Source organism: Cervus canadensis, chromosome 12 (assembly GCF_019320065.1).
Source record: "Cervus canadensis isolate Bull #8, Minnesota chromosome 12, ASM1932006v1, whole genome shotgun sequence".
Classification (NCBI taxonomy): Eukaryota; Metazoa; Chordata; class Mammalia; order Artiodactyla; family Cervidae; genus Cervus; species Cervus canadensis.
The window spans coordinates 7,751,215-7,779,174 of record NC_057397.1 but is presented as its reverse complement, the minus strand read 5'-3'; the positions used below and the strand labels follow the sequence as shown (position 1 = coordinate 7,779,174).

The window sequence follows — 27,960 nt, the reverse complement described above, 5'->3', positions numbered from 1 at the left end:
GTCCGTAATTAAATACACGATGCCTCTCTCTTCCTCTAGACTATAAGTCCCAGTGGGGACAGGGACCGTGTCTGTTTTACTCGTGGTTCAGACCCAGAGCCAGCACAGGGCTTAACTCACAGAAGGTGGTTTTAGCTGTTGGTCGCATGAATGAAACTTGGTGTCTTTCATTATATGTACATGGAATTTCAATAAATATTTACCACCCAGCAGTCCAATAAGTGATAAGTCATGGAATAAACCAGATGGTCAGTTCATCAGTTGAGTCAGAGCAAGTCCTGATCCTGTTCTTGGGTCTTTAACTGGAGTACAAGACAGGGCCTGGTGATGACTTCCGTCTGAATGAGTGTGCTTCTTCGGGGTGTCGCAGCTGAGGAAACAGAGACTGAAAATCAGCCGTCATTACCCAACAGCCTCTGTGCTTTTCCTTTGGTGGTAAAATACATTATATGTTTTCAAAAATGCACATTTTTAAAAATTGCTTACCTTTCTCTAAAATTTTTGCGAGTAGGTATTATCTTGTAATTTTTGTAAGACTTTGGAATCATCATTACAAAAACCAATTTTAGCATTTTGTAGTAGTCAGGTCAAACTAACCTTGTCTTCTTTTCTGAAAGGCTGTTATTTCAGAGAAACACGCTGCAGGCAGTATACCTAAAATCCTGTAGGGTTTGACAGGCTCTCTATGTAAGAGTGGCAGTATGGCTTAGATCAGGGGTCATTAAACTCTTTCTCTGAAGGACCACATAGTAAATATCCTGGGCTCTGCAGGCCAGGTGGTCCCTGTCACGGATGCTCAGCTCTGCCGTCAGAGTGTGGAAGAGCCACAGACTGCTCGAAAAGGAGCCAGCAAGATGTGTTCCAGTGACTCTGAGTTTGTGGAAGCCAGCAGCCACCCTGGCCCGCGCTTCTGGCCCTGGGTGAATGAGTCAAACTGCTGCAGCTGATGGGCTTCAGCCCAGTGAGGATGGACTTTCCTAGTGACCGCACGGGTCTCCTCTTAGCCCTACACTGTGTGGTGTTTTTAATAATTACTCCAGAGGAGATGTAAAAGCTTGTTAACTGTGTGTTAAGGGTGACATAAACCGAAAGTGATGGTAAGTCAATTGAAAGTACGAGTAAATATACTGGGTTCCTGAATGTCTGTCCCAAGCCACCACACTATACTGAAGTGATGAACTGTACTGACCAGATGACATCCAGTGGTACCTTTTGGGTTTTGCTCCAGGTATTGCTGTGTGTTGTGTTTTTTGTTTGTTTCTTTGCTTTAAACTACCAGGTCCTATTTTTGGAATGTGTGGGAAAAATTGAGGGGAGACTACCTTAAGGGTTTGAGTTCTCTCAAGTGAGGGTGTAGTCAGTCTGCAAGAAGAGCCAGTGTGGTCCTTGGGTATGATGGTAACATATAGTCTTCCATATCTACAGGTTTTAGATCCACAGGTTCAACCAACTGTGGGTTGAAAATATTGAGAAGAAGAGTTCCAGAAAGTCCCCAAAAGCAAAACTTGACTTTGCTATGCTCTGGCATCTGCATACATGGCTTTTACGTTGTACTAGGTGTTACAGGAGACAAGCAAAGTATACGGAGGCTGTGCACGTGCCACATGCAAGCACTCCGCTGTTGTCAGAAGCACTTGAGCGCCCACAGATGTTGGTTCCCCCCCGCGGGTCCTGGGACCCATCCCCTGTGGATACGGAGGGTCAGCTGTGTGGTGTCCAGAGTGAAAGCAGAGAGGTCTGTCCTCCCCAGACAGACCCAGCACTGAGCTGCAGTCCACACTGGGCTCCATACTAAAGTGGGTATGATGAGATATTTTCTCCTGCTGTGTTGCTTGTGTCTTTGCTTGGCAGAGTAAAAATCAACCCTGAATTGGTCCCCAAAATCAAAAAAAATTTTTTTTTCGTATCAGTAGTCTGTGAAATCCGGGTGCTTTGGGGGGACCACTGTGCTAGGTTGCCTGTAAAGTTGCTTCCAGGTTTGAGGTTCGACAGTTCTAGGAATGTTGTCCTGCGTCTCAGTCATCCTAGTGGACTGTGCGGGTGATTCCTTAACCTGATGTTAGAAATGTGTACATGCTTAAAAATAGGTCCCCATATCTAGGTATGTGTGTACATGTGCAGGGCCCTCTTGGTCATCTTAGGCTCAGCAAAGCAGTCACACTCACGCGACGGCCACAGGCCACGTCTGGCGTCAGACTTTCTGAAAGGAGTTCAGGCCTGGAAGCCACATGCTGGCATTTCCCCACAGGGAAGTCCTCACAGTGGTCCAGGAACTGCTTTCTTAGCCCTGATAGCGCTGGGAGGTGATGCAGCCACAGTGGTGGATGCCGGAGCCTCTTGGGTCAAGGAGAAATCCTCTCAAAGCCACCGGCATGGGCTCCGGGGCCCTGCAGGGAACGCCCAGCTGCATTCACACTCAGGAACGTGCCTGCTGCCCCACCAGCAATTTACCAATCAGGGGGTTTTACCATGAAGGGTATTTCTTAGAGAATGAATCACACATTCCAGCTTGGTCAGGTTTCCAGAGGAAAACCTGGAAACTTAGCCTCAGGTCAGATTTGTCCCTGGAAAAAGAGAGGAGGTTTTCTCAGCCAGTGAAAAGCGCTAAATCCTAACCACCGGACCGCCAGGGAACTCCCATTAGCCCCGAGTCTTAACTGAACTCGTCTTCAGGAAACTGAAAGATCTTCAAAAGAATGACGGTTTTGGACACCTGTTTCTCCGCAGTAACGATGCGTCAGTTTGACCACCCTCACATTGTGAAGCTGATTGGAGTCATCACAGAGAACCCCGTCTGGATCATCATGGAGCTGTGCACACTTGGAGAGGTACCCACCCCCCACCTACTGCACCTGCACCCACAGGGGAGTGTGTGACATACACTCTCATAGTATACAGAGAGTGTGTATATGTGTGCATATACATAGTGCACACTCAGAGAGGTACCCACCCCCCACCTACTGCACCTGCACCCACAGGGGAGTGCGTGACATATACTCGCGTAGTATACATAGAGTGTGTATATGTGTGCATATACATAGTGCACACTCGGAGAGGTATCCACCCCCCATCCACCGTGCCTGCACCTGCAGGGGAGTGCGTGACATACACTCTCATAGTACATATAGAGTGTGTATGTGTGTGCATATACATAGTGCACACTCGGAGAGGTACCCGCCCCCATCCGCTGTGCCTACACCCGCAGGGGAGTGTGTGACTACACTCTCATAGTATATGAGAGTGTGTATATGTGTGCATATATATAGTGCACACTCGGAGAGGTACCCGCCCCCCATCCACCAGGCCTGCACCTGCAGGGGAGTGTGTGACATATACTCTCGTAGTATATGAGAGTGTGTATATGTGTGCATATACATAGTGCACACTCAGAGAGGTACCGATCCCCCATCTATCACGCCTGTACCCGCAGGGGAGTGCGTGACATACACTCTCGTATGTGAGAGTGTGTATATGTGTGCATATACATAGTGCACACTCAGAGAGGTACCCGCCCCCCATCCACCATGCCTGCATCCACAGGGAAGTGTGTGACATACACTCTCATAGTATACATAGAGTGTGTATATGTGTGCATATATATAGTGCACACTCAGAGAGGTACCTGCCCCCCATCCACCACGTGTGTGACATACACTCTTGTAGTATACATAGGAGAGTGTCTATATGTGTGCATATATATAGCGCACACTCAGAGAGGTGCCCGCCCCCTATCCGCCGCGCCTGCACCCGCAGGGAAGTGTGTGACATACACTCTCGTAGTATACATGTGAGAGTGTGTATATATGTACATATACATACTATAGTAGTATAGCATCCTCATTAAATTCCCAAGTAGTCCCCTAGCTCAGTGCAGGTGGCAGGGTCTTCCCACCCCAAAGCTTTTTCAGGACTGGAAGCAGCAGGTGACTAAGTGGTTCTCTTCTTTCCCTCTTTCTTGCTGTTGCCTAAAGAACTCACCCACTGACTTGAGTGTGAAAGAAGCAATGTTAGTGGAGTTTGGGTAAATGTGCTGAATTTAGGTACATTAGAACCACTGCTTCATCTTTGGGGGAATTGGCTTTGCAGTGTCTTTCAGACCAACTAATGTGAGTCACAGTTTCTTCTTAAAGCGTAGCAGAGTGTGGGCGATGTCCTTATTTGACTTTCTCCCAGAAGCTCTTTAGTAGGTGTGTCACCACCACCTGGACAGGTCCCCACCCAGGCCGCTGAGTCATAGGAGGGCGGGCCCGCTGGGCCCCGCCCTCTGTCCGTCTCCAGGCGGCTCCATGGGCCCTCCTTGGGGTAAACTTTCCAGGTGTCTGCATGTGACGTTGGTGCTGAAATCTAGTAGCTTAACCGTCTAATACATTATACATATTACTTGTTTCTGGAAAGACACCAAGCAGTTTTGCTTTTAGTGAGAATCAGGGTTTTAGTTTCTGGGAATCAAAGATGACCTGGGCCCGTCGTCCTCTCACGATGGTGTTGGCCCTGCCTTCCGGGGACAGGGCGCTGCCTGCGGCCTCCCTGATCTCCTCCCCAGCTCTGATGACAGCTCTGTGAGGCTCTAAGAAACCGTGGGTAATATTAGATGGTCTAAAAGACACTGCCAAGTGAAGTCCCCCAAAGGTGAAACAATGGTTCTGATTTACTTAAATTCAGCATCCATTTACCCAAACCTCTCTGACATTGCTTCTTTCACTCTCAAATCACTGGGTGTTTTCTGTAGGCAACAGCAAGAGAGAGGGGAAAAAATAACCACTTGGTCACCAGCCACTTCCAGTCCTGACAAAGCTTTCTCTTGAAGGAATTATTTTAAGGCCTCCAGGATTTCTCTTCTTCCTCTCCCACACCTTTCCAAATAAAATGGAGTGTTTACATAAATTGTTTTCTTCACATAATTTTTCTGCTTTTGTTTTTGGAGAATTTGCTAATTCTTCTGGGTTAGATCTTTAATAATGCTTCTCCTTTATGTGTAGGGAGATTATGTAGGATTGGAGTTCATCTGCCTTCTTTGCTATATTAGCATTTTGCCGAATTAGTCCTGATGGTCATAGTACGGACTATAGTAAGCCTAGGGCATAAACACCCGTAAACACATAACCATTTTACCCTTCATCACCCAAGATTCCCTGGTGGCGGAGGGGGACTTCTTGCCCCTGCTTTGTCTTCATCCCCTTGTGCTCAGGTTGGCCTGGGGCACAGGGTGGTCTGGGGAGGTGGGCTGACCGTGGTTGTGGAGGAGGCTTGCTTTGTAACTAGATTTTTTTTGTTGTTCTCCAGCTCTTATTATCTGGTGGTATTTTATACCACACCTTTATTCATTCTCTGGAACCATCTTTCTGTATTTTTTCAGAAATGTGTCTATAATCATGAGGACTCTAATTTTTGCAATTGGATCTCAAATGAAGAATAATTAAGCATGATTTCTGTGATGATGTGTCTCTTTCACTATGCCTGTTTTGTTTTTTTGTTTTTTGGTTTTTTTTTTCATTTTTAGGATAGAATTGAAGGCATTCTCATAAAAATGCATTTGGAAAGGATCAGATCGTTGTTGAATGTAACTCTTCTGCTCTTGAATTTTAGTCTGTGACACTAATTATTTTTCTTGTTCCTTTTGGTCACTGTTGAAAAAGTTGCGGTCGTTTCTGCAAGTAAGGAAATACAGTTTGGATCTAGCGTCTTTGATCCTGTATGCCTATCAGCTTAGTACAGCCCTTGCATATCTGGAGAGTAAAAGATTTGTACACAGGTGAGACCGGTCATGAAGCTGGTGAGCTGCCTCTGAGTGGGGGGTGGGCGGAAAGAGGTTCTCATGGTGCCTGAGTGCCCTTCTTGACTCCTACACAGACGGCGCTGAAAGTCCTGCTGTGTAGTGCCATGGCATGGGAACTCATGGAATTGAGGGGTTTTCCTCACATGGAGTTTGAAGCAGATCACTGGTTCCTTCCACAGATACTGTTGACAGCCTCTATGTGGCACTGTGGACCTAAAACATATTGTCATGGAACTTTCTAGGATACCATAGCGTCATGAATAATATCTGTTGGCCTTCTGCAGAATTTCTGTTCTTACTCTGGGTCTTTCCTTTGAGTACAAGTGAAAGCCTTTACAGTTCATTTGCCTAGTACTTTGTGTTGCAAGTGTTCTGAAGATCATTTTAATTGTATTTAATGAAATTTGTTATTAACAGTAGGGTTACACACCCTGGCCCTGTACTGTCCATCAGTTATTGCAGTGGGTAATGTGATTGTATCAAAAGTAATAAGTGATTTCATTATTTAAGAAGTTTCTTTGCCATCATTCAGGATACTAATCACCATATTATTGAGTGAGTAAATATCTGCCAAAAGGAATATATTTGAAGTAAAACAATAAAAGCATCTCTCTTTTTCAGTGTATAATAAAGTTCCTGTTTGTATTGTATATAAGCTGTCTTTCAAAGTGTCTGTATGTCTTTATATAATATAGATCAATTTGTGGGGTTTTCCCCTCATATTAAAATTTATTGTTCCACATTCTTCCTTATTAGGGACATTGCTGCTCGGAACGTTCTGGTGTCCTCAAATGATTGTGTAAAATTAGGAGACTTTGGATTATCCCGATATATGGAAGATAGTACTTACTACAAAGGTAAGAAATCAGAGTGACAAGTAGGAAATATGCTCAGTGATTTTTAGCTCTTAAAAAAAGTACATTTTAATGTGCTCGGCTGAGCTTTGACGTAGGTGTGTAGTCAGGTCCGTGGAGCAAGGACAGCCTTCTCGGTGAAGGCGCTAGAGCAATTGGTCATCCCTGGGCAAGAAACTGCCCGCAACCTACACTCACTCCCCATTAACTCAGACCCATCATAGACTTAGTTTCAAGATCTAAGACTGTGAGACTTTTAGGAAGAAAAATAGAGGCAAATCTTTTGAATCTAGGGCCAGGTGAGGAAGAGTCCTTGGATTTGACACCAAAAACATGCATAAAAGGGAAAAAGTAATAACTTGTTCCTCATCAGAAGTTAAAACCTTTTGTTCTGCAAAAGACCTGGGCAGATGGATGGAAAGACCAGTTACAGAGTGGGAGGAGATATTTGCTAATCACATCCCCAACAAAAGACTGTTATCTGGGCTACAGAAGGAACGCTCAAAACTCACAGGTGAAAAGGGAAAGTACACGGGTAGAAAAGGGGTAAAAGATGGAAGAGAGATTCCTCCACAGGCTGTTCGGGTGGTACAGGGCACATTACCCTGGGGAGGCGCAGAGTGAGCCACTGAGAGGTGTCGGGCACACCTGTCGGGGTGGCCACGGTCACAGCAGTGGTAGCACGGAATGCTGGCAGACATGGAGAAGGCAAGGTGAATTACTTTGTGGGTTGTTTGTGAGGATGTTAAATGCAAAATGATAAGCCACTCTGGGAAAGAGTTTTGCAGATTCTTAAAAAACTAAATATGCACTATCTTATGACCTAGAAATAGACACCTAGGCATCTCACCCAGAGAAATGAAAACTCACATTTACACAAAATTGGTGTTTGTTCATTGCAGCTTTATCTCTAGTTGCTGACAGCTGGGATCAACTCAGACGTCCAGCCCCCGACCCTCTACCTGGTAGACACAGCTCGCCACCTCCCAGCGGAGGGGTGGGCACCCTGGATCAGTGAACACAGTCCCCCCCGAACTTCCCTCAGAGCTCCAATCTGCTGACTCCAGAGACTTCCATCCTTTAGTTTTGGAGCTGAAATCTAGCTGATGTGATTTTTTTCTTTAATTTTGCCAGTCTCAGAATCAGATTGACTTGGTTCTTCAAGTTATTAATAATTTTCATATTCTTAGTACTTGAGCTAAGGTTTAGACTGTCAAGTCTGTTGGCTGTGAGCTCATGGCCACATCCTGCCCTGCTCCCCACCTCCCCACATCACCCCAAGTGACCAGCAACAAAAGGAAGGGAAAAGTGGTTCTCCCAAAGACCCCATAGTGGAAATCTCAGCTGGTTCTAGCTGTGAGGTCCCTAAGCAGATAACAGGGAGGTTTTACTTTCTAAAATTAATCTTCCAGCTTCCAAAGGAAAATTGCCTATTAAATGGATGGCTCCTGAGTCAATCAATTTTCGACGTTTTACCTCAGCTAGTGATGTGTGGATGTTTGGTGAGTATTTGAGAACTTCTGTGGTTAAAGTTACAGTTCGTATGTTCTCCAGAATAAACTTGGCGCTGTCTGGTCAGTTGGAAGTTGGTCTGCCCTCCCTTGCCCGACCTCCCTTATCACACGCCATCCTCACTCCTCTGACGCAGGCCTCCTCCTCCTTTGCGGGGTAAGCTTTTTGCTCCCTCCCTTCCTCTCTGCCGCCTTCTGCGTGGCGTTACTTTTATGTGAGTGATGTCAACGGTTGACCTGCACATCGGGTGACGTGATGGTCCCCAAATCCAGCGTGTCTGAGACTGACTGCCTTTCACCGCTCTCTGGAGTCTGACCTCCTTCCCAGCTTGTCTCGAGGCTTGAAAGCTTGTCCCTTCGCGTCCTGTAGCGCTGCTGCTCCGCTGTCCTCCCGCCATTCCCCTCTTGCCCTCTGTGTCCCCGCAGAGCCCCCAGGTGTGCGTGCGCAGGGCTGACGTTCATCCTGCAGCGCCTCTTCCCTCTTCCCACCCACACTTGTAAATGACTCACCTTTTTGGTGTGGGTGATGCTCCGTCTCCGCCCTGCTTTCCAGACACCTCATCCTGAGACCCTCTCCCCCTGTTGAAATGTCCCCTTTGCGCGCGTGCAGCAGGTGTGCCTCCCTGCCGCACCCCTGCACGTGCTGTCTCGGTCAGCACTCACGCAGCGACCCTGTGCGTGGCCCTGTGTGCGTATTTCCTCTGCTGGGTTTCAGACACCTCATCCTGACACCCTTTCCCCCTGTTGAAATGTCCCCTTTGCGCGCGTGCAGCAGGTGTGCCGCCCTGCCGCACCCCTGCGTGTGCTGTCTCAGTCACAGCACTCACGCAGCGACCCTGTGTGTGGCCCTGTGTGCGTATTCTCTGCTGGACTTCAGACAGCTTCCCAGGAGATGCTCTGTTATGTTTATGCACCTTCTTCTTCCTGTACATAAAAGCAACTTGATGTTCCTCAAGTATGTGTTCTCATTTTTTCTTCTGCTTCCTTGCTGTTGACTTTCAACAGCCATTTAGTGCCTTAACCCATATTAGGTGAAAGAAGGAATTCTGTAAGACAGGAAACGGTGCCCTGCGATTGGAGAAGGGGCTACAGTTCAGTTGGCTTCAGATCCTAAGACCTAACTGTCTGCTTTGCGACTCAGGTTAAGCAGGTTGCTTAACCTCTCAAGGGAATTCCACATTTCAGGGTCTGAGATGCCTATTTATTTGTTTTTTTCTTCACATTTCTGGAACTAGGATTTGTGATAAATCAGTGGTATCTCACAGTTGGTGTCATTCCAGGTGTTTTATGTGGTTACTCGCATGCCCTTGTGTAGATTTTGTTTTGTTCATATCAGTGCTTCTTTCTTGTCTGAATGAGTTTAAAAGAGCTCTTTGGTAAGAATAAAATAATTCTAAGAGGTAACAAAGGATCCGGTTATAATTTAGTTGGCAGCATATTCCCTCCTTTTCTGGTAATATAAAATAATAATGCATCTTAAAATCCATAGCATCTTAGATTTCATAAACAACAGTTTTTAAAAAGATGTAAGGTGTGAGGATTAAGGATGATGTAAATTTCAAGGAGGAGTTCCAGACACACATTGAAGTCTCAAGAAATGACACCCGGTTTTGTCATTACTAGTGATATTGTCATAATTACTGGTGAGAAAAAAAAACAGAAGTAAGGCAATTTGGGGGGGGGCAGTCATACACTCTTCAAAATTGTTGGCTTTTAGCTAATTTCAGATCTAATTCACATTGACGTGAAGTTGTGCCTCCCTGTCTGAGGCACACACCAGCTTAGGTGCTGAAGATGCCAAAAGACAGTCATAACCCCTCTGCCCCTGCCCCGGCACCAGGTGTACGGGGCACGCTTGCGATGGGGCAGACGGGAGCTTCCAGGGTCGGGGGTGGTGGGCAGGGCAAGGAACTCACAAAGGGACCTGCAAGAGGAGAGCTGTGATGAAGATGATGAGCGGTGTTGAATCTAGAGAGTTCAGCACCAGCAGAAGCTCCAAGGAGCATGTTCTCGGGCACATCTGCATGGTCAGTGTGCCAAGTGATGGGGACTTGAGAGGAACCTGAGGGTCCTGGATGCGTTAAGACTTGAACTGTAGGGTTTTCTCTGTCAGGCCTCAGGCCAGCTGCTGTGATAGTGAGCAGGTTGGACTAAAGTGGAAGGGGAATCTGAAATGCATTCAGCGTCTTTAAAATCAGTTCACTGAGCTAATCTGTGAAATATCACTGTAGCTGGGGGGCAGTGCGTTTTCTAGTGTGGATGTTTTAATGAGATAAACCTCTTAGACAAACTTTTTTTTGTTGTTGATAATATTGTGTCATTATTCCCATCCTACAAACTAGCATTCCTGTTTCTGTTTGATAGCAGAACTAACTGAACGTTGCTTTACTTGGCCCGTGTGCCAGCTCTGAAGTCACCCCTGAAACGTGGGAACTGCCCTCCTCCTGCGAAGTTCACGGCTGTGTTTTTGCTCCCACCCCGCAGGTGTGTGTATGTGGGAAATCCTGATGCATGGTGTGAAGCCCTTTCAAGGCGTGAAGAACAATGACGTGATCGGGCGCATCGAGAATGGGGAGAGGCTGCCCATGCCTCCCAACTGCCCTCCCACCCTCTACAGCCTCATGACCAAGTGCTGGGCGTATGACCCCAGCCGGCGGCCCCGTTTCACTGAGCTCAAGGCTCAGCTCAGGTATGGGCGGGGCGGGGCCAGGCCGGGCAGGGGTGGGTGAGGGCCTCGGCCGCCGTTCCCTGCAGGTCCTCCTGTCAGTACATCTCAGGCAGGCACAGTTACCTTACTGATTGTGTTTCTTTACACCTCGTTAGTCTTAAGAAACATGTGTCTTAGAGTCTTCCTAAAGTTGAGAAGGTGATCAGATCTCCCTGGCCTGACTGCAAGGCGCCGCTCCCAGGCCCTTCCAGACCTGGTCCCCGCTCAGCTCTCCATCTCTCTGCACACACTCCACCTTCCGCTCCAGCTGCACCCAGCCCCTGACCACCTGCACTGCTCACTGCCTTTCCTTCCACCCCTGCCCCTGTTTGCCCCCAGGGTGCCCCTCTTCAGTCTTCACAGCCCAGCTCAGGTGTCGCCACCCTAATCCCACCCACCCCAGAAGAGACACACCCAGTCCTGTGGTACCTTCTGAGTGCTTATGTTACCACAGTTCAGACATCCACCTTACCCGCTCAGCTGCCTTCTGTGGCTCCTGCTCGGTCTGTGACCGGTGCCGTTAGACCCAAGCCTGCAGCAGCCCCATGCCCTGGGGGAGCACACGGGGCTCCTAGTGTGCTGTGCCCAGAGGGGCTGAAGGAGCTGACCGCCACTGGGTGGCCTTCGTCCAGCTTACGCATTCCTGTAGCCCCGGGGCAGAGCTTAGGACCAGTACCTCATCCATGCTCAGTAAGCAGTTGTTGAATTAAGTCTAGATTGAGGCTTAATACTTGAATCAGCAGGACACTTTAATATAATACATAACCCAGCCAGCCAGCACCATGGTTTAATGTGCCAAATCACCTGGCTCCTATTTGGGGTACTCCCTGATCGTAGGTAAGTTTCTTTATTTGCTGTGTTTTAGTCTTTTTTCATAAAAATCGTGAATGTGGGTGCAGAAGCCCAGGCAGCTCCTGTAGCCCACCCTCACCCCCAGGGCTTGAACCCTCTCCAGCCTGGCTTAGCACAGAAAATGATGCAGGGAGGGAGCAGGGCCTGGGTGCGAGCTGGGAGCCAGTCGTCTGGTCAGCAGTTGTTTTGCTGCGTCTCCTGGTTCTAGGCTAGGCTCTGTGGGTCCAGAGGGAGCATGCACAGTCCTGACCCCAGATCTTGAAGTCCGGCGGAGGAGGCAGGGGTTGACGTCCTTGGCCGCACTGTGACTGCTGCAACGCCCACCAGCCCGCCCACCTCTGTCCTGCTGCAGGGCCTCTCTGTGATGGCCCCTGGGGTCTCTTGAGAGGGCTTTCTCCAGGCTGAAAGTCTCCGTACAGTTCAGCTGTATCCACTGCCTCTGTTGGGGCTCGCTTTCAGACATGCTTTCTTTCATGGTTTGCCCCTACGTGTGTCTGGTTCCCTGCTGACCTTTCCTCGGAGTTTGACAGTTTCTGTCCCTGAACCTCTCCACTTTGATGCCGGGCTCCGCGTGCGTCCTTCCCTGTCACTCGGGGTATCGATCAACTTGTGCTCGTCCCCTCAGCCCCTCTGGGTTCAATTTCTTAACCCGCTGTGGCTTTGCTCCCAGCTCCATCTGCCGTTAGCTTCGGTTCTGCCTTTTCTCACCAGCCCCTTTTCTGTCCTGGGCTCCCCGCTGCAGGACACTGTGTATCCTGGAGCAGAGCTGCTGTGGCTTCTTCTGCCTGGCTCTTGCCCTCGCCTTCTGTGGGTCATGGTGGGGTCTTTGTCTCCACCGACATCAGGAAGCCGTCAGTAATTCCCTGCCTGCCTGCCCGCATCAGCTGACCAGCTAGGGAATCCTCACCTCCATGTCTGCAGACCTGCTTACCCCGCCCCGTACGCCTCACCCATCAGTCTTACCCGAACTCCCTGCTCAGGGCAGCTTTCAGTGGGTTCCTGCCGCCCCCTGTCAAGTAGAGGCTTCCAGAGTAGCAGCTGGGGCTTCTCGAGTCTTGGCCGGGACCCTCCTGCCCTTTCTCACACCGTGGCCACGCTAGCCTGCGCCTCTGCCTGGAAGGCGCCCGCCTGCGCCTGCCAAGATGGGCCCTGGCATCCTCCTCGGCCTCCTCCCTGCTCTGCCTGCAGGCTGTCCGGAGCTCTGGCTGCTTCTGGCCATGCTCACCCTGCGCAGCCACAGGCGGCCGTGGCCCGGTCCAGTCGGCTGCCCCAACACTGGGCACCGTGTGGCTGGGCCAGTGCTGGTCAGTGGGCAGGAGGACCAGACACTTTTCCTGCCCTCGAGGAGCTCACAGTCTAGTACGTCTCATCCCCTACTAGACTGAAGCTCCTTGAGGACAGGGATCGTCATACTCACCTCGGTGTCGCCCGACCCTCAGGCCAGGCTCCGGGACCCAGTGAGGACCACACAGCCGCCGAGCCCATGCTCGGCACACGGCAGTGCTGACGTGGCTGGAGGATGGCGGCGTGAAGGTGGAGTAGCTCCCTAGAGCGTCCCGGGTGAGGGTTTAGGGCTAAGTGCAAGTATTTTATACACACACACACACACACACACACACGCATGTATAAAAACATCAGGTCCCAGTTTATAGATGTTCTCTTGTGAACAGGTAGCACAGGTCACTGAGTATTAGTTTATCCTGTTTGTTTTGTATTAGTCAGAAATGAAGCTTAACTTTGTATTTGGAACATGTAGAATATGGCTACCAAATAAACCAAATAAAATATAACTTTGTAACATAATAGCTTGCCTGAAAAAAAAAAAATAGCTTGCCTGGATAGCTATATGTAACAATGAATCACAAACAAGAAAATAGAATCTTTTAGTGACTTCTCCAAAAGTTTTATTATATGCAAGATTCAAAGAAAATAATAAATTTTGGGTAATCCTTATCCCAGGTCACTTAAAAATGTTCCCCAATCCCATTCTCCTTGTCTGCTGTAAGAGAAACACTGCAGACAGACACAGGTTCTCATGGGCTCCTCTCCTCTGGGATGGGACCACCGCTTGTTTTCACTGTGTCCTAAGTTAGGAACAGTGGCTCTCAGAGACTCTCGTTGGCAGAGGGTCCTACTGGGATGGGTCAGCTCTGACTGGGAGGCCGGTCCTCCTCCTGTCCCGGGTCCTTGTTCGTACATGTGCCTCACTGAGGAGAATGAGGTCCAACTCTCAGCAGCCTGTTGGCAAGTGTAAGAAATCCCTCCGTAGGGAATTTCTCATAGTGTGTGCCCTAGCATTTAGTACTGTGTTCCTGACAAGTTATAAGAGTGCACTGAATATTCTTTAGTGAAGGAATCATTTAGTCTCTTGCTGGTTCAGTTCATTGTGTGGCAGATACTGTGCCAAGGAGACCACATAAACCACGGGTGTATTGTCCCCTTTGGAGGTTATGTTCAAAGTTAGCATTGCTGAGCAGTGCTCTGTGTGACTAAGACATCTGTGCTTCCTTATAGGAAGAAATTGTCAGCTTTATCTCAGGAAAGCATTTAACATGCGGTTTCTTAAATCCCTTTTAGACAAATGAATGCAATAAATAAAGTTATCCATTTAAATTTTGTACCTTAATTTTTGTTATTTAAAAAAATTTTTTGTTGACATGCAAAGATGCGAACTTAAAGACATGCCAAGAAGTAAACTCCTTGAATTTTCATAAAGGGCAAAGTAACCAGAACAAGAAAACAGCATTGCCTGCACCCCAGAAACTCACTGGAGACCTCTTTGCAGTCAGTGCTACCCCCAAGGGTAACCGCTCACCACAGGTCGGTTCTGCCTGTTTTTGAGCTTTATGTAAACGCCCCCATTCAGTGTGTGCTTTTTTGTTGATGACTTACTTTCGCCCAAGATTTGGTCTGAGGTCACTGTTATTCAGCTAGTTGTATCTCATTCTCCTTGCTGTATGTGCTCCGCTTATGACTCTACCGTGGTTTATCTCTTCTACCACTTTCCATCCTGGGGCTTTGAGACACAGACAGCATCAAGGCCGCTGCTGTGTGGGCATACTAGATGTGTCTTTGGGGAGCACGTGTGCACAAACGCCTGGTGGGTGCATGTTCACGCATCCGCGTGCGAGCAGGCTGTAGCTTTATGTGCCGACAGCACCTGTTTTTCTACGTGGATGTGCCCATGCAGCATCCCCAGCAGTGATGAAAGCTCCTGTTGCTTCAGCCATGGTTTTTTTAAACCTTTGGGAATTGATCCTTGTTTCTAAGCTGTCGTTTTCACATGTGAAGGGTAGGTTAAACAAACAAACATAAGTGGTATGTACACAATTTACCTCATCTTTTCGATCCTAAAGAACACTGACCTAGTAAGTGTCTGCCTGGAAGGCCCCCTGGCCCTGGGCGCTTCAGGAAGCCCAGCAAATGGACACTGTTCACCGGAAGCAGGTCTCCATCCTCTGCAGTCACCTGTAGAAATCACAGCGTTGAAAACCAGTGTGGACTGAGTGCCACGCACTCTCACACAGTACTTCATCTGAACCCTCATGGTCCTTGGAGGTGTAGGTGATGTTGTCATCATCAGTTTACAAGTGAGGAAATGGAAACAGGCCAGGTGGCTGACCAACCGCGGGTCACGACCTGGGATTCAAGGCAAGTCCACCTGAGTCCAGGGCACAGGCTGTCAATTGTCACACTGCACTTTGATCTGAGACCCAGCTAAAGTCAGTAAGCTCCCAGGCTATGATTATGACTGGTGGACAAACTCTTAACACTGTTTAGTTTAAAAGGAAAAAGAAGAAAGAAAAACACTGTTACACGGAATTCCTGCAGCCAGTTTTCTTATATTTGCTTGAGTGTCAGGCAGAGAAAGTCCCCCAGAACAAAGGCAGCATCTCTGGCTTAGGCACAGGGGCCCCCACTCAAGGACTTTGAAGGGTGGCATAGTTTCCATGGGTTATCACTGTTGTGCTGTTACATCTGGAATGTGCTGCGTCTGGCCACTGTGGCCCTCTGTGATCACAGCATCCATGGGAGCAGTTTTGTCAGTTTTCCGTGAGCGTGAGTCTCTCCAGGGGCACTTGTGGCAGCTAGAGGCAGGCCACCCAGTGTGCGTTAGCCAGAGCCTGTACTGGCCTGGTATGTCCTCATCCTGTGTCCGTAATGCATAGCCTTGTCTTCAGCTTGGGTCTGGGGGGAGTGCTGGATGTTGCGTGTTTGTTGTTTTGTTTTGCATGTTTGTTATAACTTGATATTGTCGTGTTTGCTTCTTGACTTTATCATACAAAACTGGCCTTTGAGAAATCTATTTGACCTGGAGGAGGGCATGGCAACCCACTCCAGTATTCTTGCCTGAGAATCCCCATGGACAGAGGAGCCTGGGGGCTTCAGTCCATAGGGTCACAAAGAGTCAGACATGACTAAGCGACTGAGCACACATGCATGGCCTTGGGTGAGCGACCTAGCCTCCCTGGAAGAGTGGGGTCACGAGTCCTACCTATACTCCAGGACTAAGTAAAGTCATCTGAAATGTGTTTAGTTTTCATGCTTGTGGTGGGCACATACTTGGTGGGCATACTTGGTAAGTAGTAGTAAAAATAAAGTTTCATCTGGCCTTTGACAAAATTCAACACTCATTTATGATTAAAACTCTCCAAAAAGCAGGAATAGAAGGAACATACCTCAACATAATAAAAGCTATATATGACAAACCCACAGCAAGCATCACCCTCAATGGTGAAAAATTGAAAGCATTTCCCCTGAAATCAGGAACAAGACAAGGGTGCCCACTCTCACCACTACTATTCAACATAGTGTTGGAAGTTTTGGCCACAGCAATCAGAGCAAAAAAAAAATAAATAAAAGGAATCCAGATAGGAAAAGAAGAAGTGAAACTCTCACTGTTTGCAGATGACATGATCCTCTACATAGAAAACCCTAAAGACTCTACCAGAAAATTACTAGAGCTAATCAATGAATATAGTAAAGTTGCAGGATATAAAATTAACACACAGAAATCCCTTGCATTCCTATATACTAACAATGAAAAAACAGAAAGAGAAATTAAGGAAACAATACCATTCACCATTGCAACAAAAAGAATAAAATACTTAGGAGTATATCTACCTAAAGAAACAAAAGACCTATACATGGAAAACTATAAAACACTGATGAAAGAAATCAAAGAGGACACAAACAGATGGAGAAACATACCGTGTTCATGGATTGGAAGAATCAATATTGTCAAAATGGCTATTCTACCCAAAGCAATCTATAGATTCAATGCAATCCCTATCAAGCTACCAACGGTATTTTTCACAGAACTAGACCAAAGAATTTTACAATTTGTATGGAAATACAAAAAACCTCGAATAGCCAAAGTAATCTTGAGAAAGAAGAATGGAACTGGAGGAATCAACCTGCCTGACTTCAGACTCTACTACAAAGCCACAGTCATCAAGACAGTATGGTACTGGCACAAAGACAGAAATATAGATCAATGGAACAGAATAGAAAGCCCAGAGATAAATCCACGAACCTATGGACACCTTATCTTTGACAAAGGAGGCAAGGATATACAATGGAAAAAAGACAACCTCTTTAACAAGTGGTGCTGGGAAAACTGGTCAACCACTTGTAAAAGAATGAAACTAGAACACTTTCTAACACCATACACAAAAATAAACTCAAAATGGATTAAAGATCTAAATGTAAGACCAGAAACTATAAAACTCCTAGAGGAGAACATAGGCAAAACACTCTCCGACATAAATCACAGCAAGATCCTCTATGACCCACCTCCCAGAATATTGGAAATAAAAGCAAAAACTAAACAAATGGGACCTAATGAAACTTAAAAGCTTTTGCACTACAAAGGAAACTATAAGTAAGGTGAAAAGACAGCCCTCAGATTGGGAGAAAATAATAGCAAATGAAGAAACAGACAAAGGATTAATCTCAAAAATATACAAGCAACTCCTGCAGCTCAATTCCAGAAAAATAAATGACCCAATCAAAAAAATGGGCCAAAGAACTAAACAGACATTTCTCCAAAGAAGACATACAGATGGCTAACAAACACATGAAAAGATGCTCAACATCACTCATTATCAGAGAAATGCAAATCAAAACCTCAATGAGGTACCATTACACGCCAGTCAGGATGGCTGCTATCCAAAGTCTACAAGCAATAAATGCTGGAGAGGGTGTGGAGAAAAGGGAACCCTCTTACACTGTTGGTGGGAATGCAAACTAGTACAGCCGCTATGGAAAACAGTGTGGAGATTTCCTTTAAAAAACTGGAAATAGAACTGCCATATGACCCAGCAATCCCACTTCTGGCATACACACTGAGGAAACCAGATCTGAAAGAGACACGTGCCCCCAATGTTCATTGCAGCACTGTTTATAATAGCCAAGGACATGGAAAGCACCTAGATGCCCATCAGCAGATGAATGGATGAGGAAGCTGTGGTACATATACACATGGAATTTACTCAGTCGTTAAAAGAATTCATTTGAATCAGTTCTAATGAGATGGATGAAACTGGAGCCCATTATACAGAGTGAAGTAAGCCAGAAAGATAAAGAACATTACAGCATACTAACACATATATATGGAATTTAGAAAGATGGTAACGATAACCCTATATGCAAAACAGAAAAAGAGACACAGAAGTACAGAACAGACTTTTGAACTCTGTGGGAGAAGGTGAGGGTGGGATGTTTCGAAAAAACAGCATGTATACTATCTATGGTGAAACAGATCCCCAGCCCAGGTGGGATGCATGAGACAAGTGCTCGGGCCTGGTGCACTGGGAAGACCCAGAGGAATCGGGTGGAGAGGGAGGTGGGAGGGGGGATCGGGATGGGGAATACGTGTAAATCTATGGCTGATTCATATCAATGTATGACAAAACCCACTGAAATGTTGTGAAGTAATTAGCCTCCAACTAATAAAAAAAAATAAATAATGTTTCATCTGAAGATCCACAGGGGACCTGGAAGTCTTGGGCACAGAAAATGATCAATTGCTGTTTTTAAAAAAAGCTAATTATGACCTGAGCGCGTGGCGCTTGCCAGAACCTCTGTGACCCAATCTGCTGCACCACCTCCACACCTGGCCCTCAAAGGGGCAAACCCAAGGACTCCAGGGCAACCTCAGGAGCAAACCCCAGTGGACAAACCACATGCAGAAATGGAAGTAAAACCCCAATGAAACTCAGCAGCAGTGTAGCTAAGGAAGAAGACCCAGAACCCCCTACCAGGTGTGCAAACTGCAGATTAAACCCACACAATCACCTAGGGAGACTCTGTGTCTGTGGAATATATAAATAAGTCATTGAGAGATCCCACCTGCAAACCAGCCAATCAACCAACAACAACAACAAAAGAAAACGCACTAGTTCTGATAGCTGTGGACTTCGGAGGCAAGAACATATGGGAGTGGGACCAGATTAGAATGTAAGGTGCCCCCACACCAGGCCCAGAGATCAGCACACCAATGAAGGGTATCCGAGGGAGGTGAGGTGGCCTGTGAATACAAGTGAAGAAAAGGATTCTGACCACAGTGACTCAAGATAAACGTATATTGTTCCTCTGTTTTGATTTGCTCTGTAGATTCTTTTGGATTTTTTTTTTTCTTTCATCCCGCCCTCACCACCACTGCAGTAGTTTTCAATGTTATTGTCACTATGGAATCAAATGAAGCTTTTGAGTTGTTTTTTTTTTTTGTCTGTGACATCTTTACTCCTGTTATAAAATTTCTCTTCTACGTTCGGCTTTTGCAGTTCTGTAGAACTTTTCTTTTTTTCTTTTTCTTTTTTTTCTCAGTCTTCTTCTAAATTTAATTTGATAATTTTTAATCCTCCTAATTCTGTTATCTACATTTATTCCTTTGTTTGTTTTTCGTACTGTATTCCCCCCCGCTTTATAGTTAATCTTTACCTATATAAATCATCTTATCTCCCTCTGTTTAAGACTGTGTATCTATTCATTCTTTGTTCCTCTCAACATATTTGTTAGATTTATTTTAACTGCCTTATTGCCCACCTAGAACCTAGGTCTAGTTTTGTTTCCCAGTTTGTGCTTTAGTTAGTTTTATTCTTGTAGATAAACACTCGGTTTCCTTTGAAAAAAATTAAAAAATAAAAAATAAATTTAAAAAAAAATTTTAAAAAAGCTAACTATTCACATTTAAAAGTGGTAGCTTAAAAAAAAAAAGAATAAATAGGAGCTCTCACTAATCTTAAAACTACAAAAGAAGAATATTTCAATAAAGGCTTCTGCAAAGAGGAAAAAAGAAAAAAAAAAAAAGTGGTAGCTATTACTGTCCAGATACCAAAATGCAAGGCACATCTTTTTGACATTTTGTAGATGTCTTATGGATGTCTTCTACAGGCTTTTTTTTTTTTTAATCCTTTCTGATTCTTCATTTATCTTAAAATGTGAACTCTAGATTAAAAACTCTAGGTTTGACTAATAACGTGAGATTACTTGTGCTTCTTCACTGTATTTTTCAGGTGGTTTTGAATCTGCTCCCCAAATTCCTCTCAAAGGTGGTGTCTGAATTCCCCCTTAGTCGTCATATCAGCATCTTCCTTCTTGTTGCCATCTTGCTGGTCTCGATCTTATCTAGAAGAGTAGCCTGTTTTTCAATTATTCCTGTATTTTCAGTGTAAAATGTTTGGGGCCTTTGCCTTCCCAGTAATAAAAAATAAATAGTAAATTTAGTAGGAACTTAATGTACAATTTAAACTGTTTTCTATGAAAAATTACATCAAACCTGTTCCTTCCCTGTGGGGACCTCACACCCTGATGATGTTCAGACCTTTACAGGTGCGGCTCTGCTTTACCTTCAGATCTGCAGCTTGGTTTTGTGTGAAGTAAACAAATTTCTGGGGAGATTTAAACTTAAATTTCATAAAAGTTAACCCTTTGTATGAGCGCCAAAGAATTGATGCTTTTGAACTGTGGTGTTGGAGAAGACTCTTGAGAGTCCCTTGAACTGCAAGGAGATCCAACCAGTCCATCCTAAAGGCGATCAGTCCTGGGTGTTCATTGGAAGGACTGATGTTGAAGCTGAAACTCCAATACTTTGGCCACCTGATGCGAAGAATTGACTCATTTGAAAAGACCCTGATGCTGGGAAAGATTGAGGGCAGGAGGAGAAGGGGACGACAGAGGATGAGATGGCTAGATGGCATCACCGACTCAATGGACATGGGTTTGGGTAGATTCCTAGAGTTGGTGATGGACAGAGAGGCCTGGCGTGCTGCGGTTCATGGGGTTGCACAGAGTCAGACATGACTGAGCGACTGAACTGAACTGAACCCTTTGTACTTACGTGGCTTCACAGACCATTTACCTTGCTGATCTCACAATAATTCTCAAGGATGAGATACCATTGCCCTTTTCACTCAAGTCTCAGAATACCCTGTGACTTGCCTGGATTTTGCACCCAACAAAGGGTGGGTGCAAGACCCCAGCCCTCTTCTCCCCAGTCCAGGACCAGTGTCCTGGTCTCTACCCTGGGGTGGCCCCTCCCCACTAGGGGGGGTCGCTGGCTGCTCCGCCCCTACACTCCTCCTCACTCTGTGGGCTTCCCTGCCTTGTCTTGTTTGTAAGAGAACTTTGGATGAAGCTCCCCTGCAGCTGGAATCCACTCGTTTATCTGTTAGCATCCAAAGGCCTCCCCCAGCACCCACGGCGAAATCCTCAGACTCGCCAGGCAGCTGCCGTCACCCCTCCCTTCACCCGTCTCTGGCACAGTTCTCCTTCTCTCTGTTCCTAATTCCCTTTCCCCGAATGTCGTCTTCAGGGTTATCCCTGAAAACGTGGAGAAAGAGTGGAGCAGGCATGGACATCTGCCCTCCCGTCTGGACCGTGGAGGGCCAGTGGCCTTAGGTTAAGGGGGCGGGCAGGTGAGGTGGGTGTGGGGGCGCCGGGACCGATGGGAGCAGCACTGGCTCTGTGTGGGTCCCGGGTCCCCCGGGCACCTCACCTTGACTGGAGGACGCAGCAGCCCCTGGGGCACCCAGCCGGTTCTCGGTGAAGGGGGCTGGTGCTGCGAAGCCATGGGCTTACCTTCTGCACCTCTTCCTCTTGTTTAACCTCCCCCCCCCGAAACTTGCAATTTAGAAATACCGTTTGTGTCATACTTTTAGTGATTGCTCTGCGTATTACATTGTACATCTTTAACTTTTCACCATCTTGTTGTTCAGTCGCTCAGTCGTGTCCAACTCTTTGTGACCTCATGGTCTGCAGCACGCCGGGTTTCCCTGCCTTTCGCCATCTCCTGGAGCTTGCTCAAACTCTTGTCCATTGAGCTGGTGATGCTGTCTACTTAGACTTAATCTTTGTATTTCACTTTAAATTACCACCTCAATCCTTTCTGCTCTAGATGTCATATATATTCATATATGTTAGTAATCTCATAAATTAGCATTTTAAGGAAAGTAAGGGGGAAATCTTATATTTAACCCCAAACAGTGCTCTTTGTTCTTTCCTAAAGACCTTTCTTGAATTATCTATCAAAGAACTTCTTTAGCATTTCTTGTGGTGTGAACCTGTTGATTAGTTTGGGGTGTTGTTTTTTTTTTTAAATCTGAAAATGAATTGAGCTTCATTTCACTGTATACAGAACTCTGAACCAATGGCATTTTTCCTTTTTTTTCCCTTTCAGCACCTTAAAGCTTTCTTTCACTATCTTCCAAGGAGATGTCACTGGCCTTTCAAATTATTCTTCGTCTTGTGTCATGTGTCACTTTTTCTGGCTGCTTCCGGGGCCTGCTCTTTATCTTTGGCTTTCAGCAGTGTGTAACTGGGATGTGCTTGGCTGTGGTTTGTTCACTGTGTTCGGCTTCACTGAGCCTCTTGAGTCTGTGAATGTGTGTCATTTCTGCAGCTGTTTTTTCCTGCTCTTTTTTTCTCTACTTTTAAAACTCCCATTCTGTGCATGTTAAATCTTTTGAGTCCAGAGACTCTGTTCTTTCTCTCTTTCCCCCCAATCTTTTTTCTCTAAGTTCCTCAGACTGGGGAAGTTTTGTCCTTAGTCTCCCTGACTGTTCTCTCATCTCCATCCTACTGATCACCCAGTCCCATGGAGATTTTATTTCAGATATTCTGGTTTTAGTTATGGAATTCTCATTTGACTCTTTTTTATAGTTTCTATTTCTCTGTTGACATTTCCTATCTTTTCATTAACTATGAATGAATTTTCCTATATGTCCTTGAAAATAACAGCTCTTTGAAGTCCTTGCTTGCTAATTCCAATTTCTGAGTCACCATTGGAGTCAGCTTCCTTTAGATTTCTTTTCCTCTTGAGACTGGATTACATTTTAGTGTTTGTGTATCAGGTGGTTTTAGATTATGGCCTAGACTTGGGGCTGACAAGTTGTGGCAATTCTGGATTCAATGTCATTCCTCTGAAGACTGCTTGGTTGGTTGACTTAGCAGGCAGCTAACTAGGCAGGTCTCAATTGTAAGCTCTCTCCATTCTATGAGTTCCGGTCTTGATTCAGCTGAGTTCAGTCTCAGCTGGGCCGCCTGGAGCCTGCCCTATATGTGCATGGTACAGGGGTCAGCACATGATTCAGGCAGAATTTATTCTTAGAATTTGAAGTACCCCCTCCCTGGCTCTCTTCTTCCTGGCATTTCCCTGTTCATTTTCCACCAGCTGTGGTGACCCAAACTCAGTCCTCTGGTTCTTCAAACCAGTAGGATGGCGGCCAGCTTTTTGGCCAGTGGCCATTAAAGTGGGACCTCGCCCAGTGCCATTCTTTCGTCCTAGCGTCCCTCCCCCCAGAGCCTGACTGCTCAGTGCTGCCTCAGGTCCTAGTTGTTGTCTAGGCTGTCTCTTCTGTCCTAGTCTCTGCAAGAGGAGGGGTCACATAGGAGCTTCTCCAACTTGCCCAAAATACCAAAGAGGTCACCATTTTAAAGTAAGATTTTAGTAGAAATAACTTTTAAAAATAATTTTGAGATGTGTGACACCGTAGCCCAGCAGAAGTGCATAACTTCCTGAAGTTTGAGACACATAGTAAGTAGAGAGAAAGGCAGATTTTGTGTTCATGAAACGAGATGCTGGGTCTGCTGTGTGTGTTTGTAAGAGGAGGGGAGAACCCCGTGCTGCAGCACCGAGGTTACTGCGGCTGCAGAGACACCATCCCAGCCTCGTCTCAGGCCTCCAGACTTGTTTTCTGCAAAGATCCCTGGGCGGGGGTGGGGGGGAGTGCTTGTTGAAAGGTCAATTCCATTCCTTTGTGGTGAGGCAGTGTTGGGTAATTATAAGAGATCATGTTTCAAAACTGGTATTCCCATGAACTTGCTAAAACAAGCCATTTCCCTCTTGGCTTTTATTATTATTATTTTTTTTTCTTCATCCAGTTTCTTTCTTGCTGCTCTTTCTCTGGGTATTTTCCAGATTAGCCTAAGTAGCTATGAATCCAGACTGATTTTCTATCCAAAGCAAATTTTGTGATGTCATCATAAAATCATTATGTTAGGTGATCAAAGTCCAATCTTTTTTTTTTTTTTAAGTTATTTAAGCATAGAAGAAATATGGTTTCAAAGGAAAGAATAGCAGTATAATCGCTATCAGGAAAAACGCTGCAGAAATGAAATAGATTAAAAAGAAAACCCAAGACATGTAAAAGTACAGAACTAGTTAGCATTTACTGAAATGTCCTACTGGTTCCCTCCCCTACTTTGTTTCTCCATCCTAACAGTGAACGGGACGGGCAGTGTGTCGTTGTTCCTTATGCACAAGGACACAGGTTGAGATGACCTGGCTGCCTGGTTACCCAGCTCCCAGCTCTGTCCCTTCTGCTGGGACGGTGGGAGCAGCTCGTCAGCCCCTCAGGACCGGTCGCCCGTCCACCCAAAAGCTTGCGCTGGAGATTTGCTTTAGTATCTCCGCTTCATGATGGAAACGAAGAAACTGTCAGACCTCTTCCTTGCTCTCCATGAAAATACCTCAGACGTGAAGTCGCATCCTGGGAAACCTCCCCTGGCAGCTCGCAGAGCCTGGGAGGCCAGTTCACGGGGCGCTGCCGCCGGAGTCAGAGCGCGCTCTCACACGTTTACGTCCTTTTACTCTGAGCCAGCCACTTGTTTGACTTTTTCTCCTAAAACGAGGAAAGTAAAAACAAAACTCACGTTAAACAGTTTTTTCCCCCTCCTCCCAATTCTCTTCCTAGATAGGGCTCGTGGATAAAACAAAGAATGATTACCACATGCCCTAATGTTTGTTAAATGAGAAGTCTTACTATCTTCTATTGCTTTATCTCTCAGCGGGTTTCAGACTTAGAAACCACCGTCCCAGGAAGAAGCATGCGGGCTCGTTGCCAGTTCACATTAGGCAGCTAAAAGCTCTCAAATGGAATGTATTGCTACTAAAAATATTTGTAGTTTGGGAAAATATGTTTAAATTTGACCTCCTTGACACTCTGCGCATTCCAGTTTTTTGCTCTGGGTTCCGCAGCGACTGTAAAGAGAAAAGCTCAGAAATGTCTCCATGGGCACTCTTACTCCATCTATGGAAGAGTCTTCCCCCTGTAAAACCAGATTCTTTATGAGTTATTTATATTCTGAGCTGCTCTAAGCAACAAATTACTTTTTCTCAGAAACATTTTGACATGTTATCTTGGGTTCATGAGGCTGAAGGAACGGCGCTGCCTGGCTACCCCTGTGTTCGTGTTCAGTGTAGCAGGTGATGAAGGATTGAGAAGGAGGATTCAGAAGGGAGTCAGTGGGTCAGAGAAGAGGGGGCCATGAATGTGGGTGCAAGGGTCGGGGTAGGGGGAGTCTGAGGGGTCTCCCGATGGCAAGGGCCTCCCGTGATCCATTTGGAGGTGTTTGTGGGGGGCAGTCACCTTCAGGTCAGGGTGACCCAATTCAGAAGACAGGCCATGTGAGTTAAAGTGCCTTCATAGGGGCTGTTTGAAGTAGAGTTCCCATTGCCTTTAAGAATAGGTCACACTTGGCGTTCTCACAGCTTGCCTGTATTTTAACAATTTGAGGAAGTTAGAAATAAGGACAGTTTGGTTTGCTTTTGTTTTTTGCTTGATTTTTTTTTGTCTTGATTTTTGGGAATTTTCAGTTGTTTAAACAACTACAGAAATTTTGGAAATTCTGATTTGGAGTCTGTTACTTATTTTGAGGGTCAGGTGATTGAGAGCAGGGTGCTCGTAATCAGAGGGGGCCCCTCTCTCAGGCCAGTGGACCCCTGCTCCCATTGGCCTGCCCGTGTCCCCTGTGAGGCGGGGGGCCTGAGGCGAGCCGTCTTCCTCGGCAGCCCAAGCAGATGCTTCAGGGCCCACCGTCCCGTGGTCACTGCAGCAGTGTGACCCAGGTTCCGTGCTCATGCTGGGCGCGGCAGGGGCCACAGCCTCTCAGACAGGCATACACGGCGCATTTTGACCCGTGAATCATGGGATCTGAGCCATGTCCCCACGATGCTGGCTCTCGGGCACAGCGGCCTCGAGGGCGCCACCGGTCCTGCCCTGTTGTTTAAACGTTTTGTGTTGTTTCTCAGCCACGATCGTCTACATGGAGTGGGAAGGAAACTGAAATCGTATTTGGAAGAGGGGATGGGCTCTTTTGACTAAATTTCACTTTTCTCTAAGTGCTGATGTGATCATTGAGGAAAACATTCCCTTCCCTTTAAAAAAAAAAAAAAGCCTCCCATGTGTAGTGAGGGCTTGCTGACTCAGGGCAGTTGTGAGATGGATTGTGCATCTTCTCCTGCCGTAGCTGCGTGAGACGCAGCCTGCCCTCGCCTCCGGCAGCCGGAGTGTCTTCTGCAAACAGGCGAGCGGTTCCCAGATTAGAAAGGGAGGCTCTGGGGCAGCTGACCTCACTCTCTCACGGACGCCTCCCCGGGAGGCTGGGGCTGAAGCAGCCTCTGTATGCAGCTGTGGGGCGGCGGGTGGGGGCCGCTGTCTGCGCCTGGAGGACCGAGGTTCCTGCTAGCCCAAATAGTGGGGGGCCTGGCGCCTGGGAGCAGAGCCCTGAGCTACCTGGCAGGTGAGCAGCCGTGAGACGTGGTGCTGAGCTGCGTGTGCGAAGGCAGCAGGAATTTCAGAAGAGTTTCCTTTCTTCCTGATGAGACAAAGTGCTGGTTAAAGTGAAAGCTGGCAGGAAGGTCGTCTGGGCTGTTTGGGGCGTGTCTCCTACAGCGCTGATGTGGTGCCTCCGTGGGGCTTGCTTGGGGAAACGGTCCTGCTGAAGGGAGCCGGGCGTCCAGACGGTCCGTCCTGGCTCCTTTCTGGTTTTTCAGCTTCTCCCTTCCTGGCCAGCTGTCCTTCCTTACCTGGGCTGTGGCTGTAAGCGGACCTGCCCTTTGCATCCAGGCTTCTCTGGAGTCCTGGGAAGCTGGAAACCCGATCCCCTCTTCCTTTCTGATTGGGGCTCCTGGCGGCAGGGCGGGTCCCGAGTGTTCCAGCTCCTGGCAGCAGCTCCCTCACACCCTGTGTTATCTCCCTAGCACAATCCTGGAGGAAGAGAAGGTCCAGCAAGAAGAGCGCATGAGGATGGAGTCCAGAAGGCAGGTCACCGCATCCTGGGACTCCGGAGGGTCCGACGAAGCACCGCCCAAGGTAGCAGAGGCCCCCACCCCACCTTGGCATTCCTCCTGCTGACTCTCGAGGGTTTGGTTTAGGCAGCTGCACGCTATCTGTGCAGAGAAAACCAAATGGCAGGTTTTTCTAAGAGTCAGCACTGCAACTTTGGTTTCTTATTTGCTTCTCTGTGTACCACCCTCCTGTGCACTCATTTTCCTAATCTGTGTTGCAGCCTCCAGCTTTTTGAAGCCATGGATGATTGGATTAGATATGACTTCCCAACTCCCTGACCACCTGCCCCCCCACAGAAGTCAGGGACCTAAGCCATTAACGATTCACAGTTTGCTTTGTTTTGAGAGGAGTCTGCTTCCACCTGACCCTGTCCCTTGGGATTTGGTTCTCTTCTGCTGAGAACCTGGAGCACATTTCTGCCCTTTTCTCGCCTGTGGCCGGCCGCTGGGTTGTCTGTGGAGCAGGCAGCGCGTTGTATCCGCTTGTTGAGGTCTGTCGGTAGCATCCCAGCCCTGTCCTCCATCCTCCTGGCCTGCAGCCGGCCGCCAAGCCTCCACGCTGCACAGCCATGCTGGGGCCGGGAGGCCCTCGATCACTCCCCTCAGGTCAGGATTCTTTGTCCTCCTTTTGCCGTGGACAGGATGGTGTTTTCACACATCAGTTTGCTTGCAGAGAATAATCCAGTTCA

General features: G+C 47.0%; 1 protein-coding gene across 24 annotated transcripts in view; it reads left to right on the top strand.

Annotated features, from left to right (window-relative positions):
- PTK2 (protein tyrosine kinase 2) overlaps positions 1 to 27,960 on the top strand; it is a 206,076-nt gene that overhangs the window by 154,770 nt on the left and 23,346 nt on the right. For 22 of the 24 annotated variants that reach the window (XM_043483576.1, XM_043483573.1, XM_043483570.1 and 19 more), the window contains 6 exons: positions 2,728 to 2,828; positions 5,637 to 5,752; positions 6,533 to 6,633; positions 8,043 to 8,132; positions 10,626 to 10,830; positions 27,185 to 27,296. In XM_043483576.1, the coding sequence (XP_043339511.1) occupies positions 2,728 to 2,828; positions 5,637 to 5,752; positions 6,533 to 6,633; positions 8,043 to 8,132; positions 10,626 to 10,830; positions 27,185 to 27,296 (725 nt within the window). Of the gene's footprint in view, positions 1 to 2,727; positions 2,829 to 5,636; positions 5,753 to 6,532; positions 6,634 to 8,042; positions 8,133 to 10,625; positions 10,831 to 26,424; positions 26,725 to 26,831; positions 27,024 to 27,184; positions 27,297 to 27,960 lie in introns of those variants that run through there. The other 2 variants (XM_043483578.1, XM_043483579.1) reach the window with 2 other exon arrangements.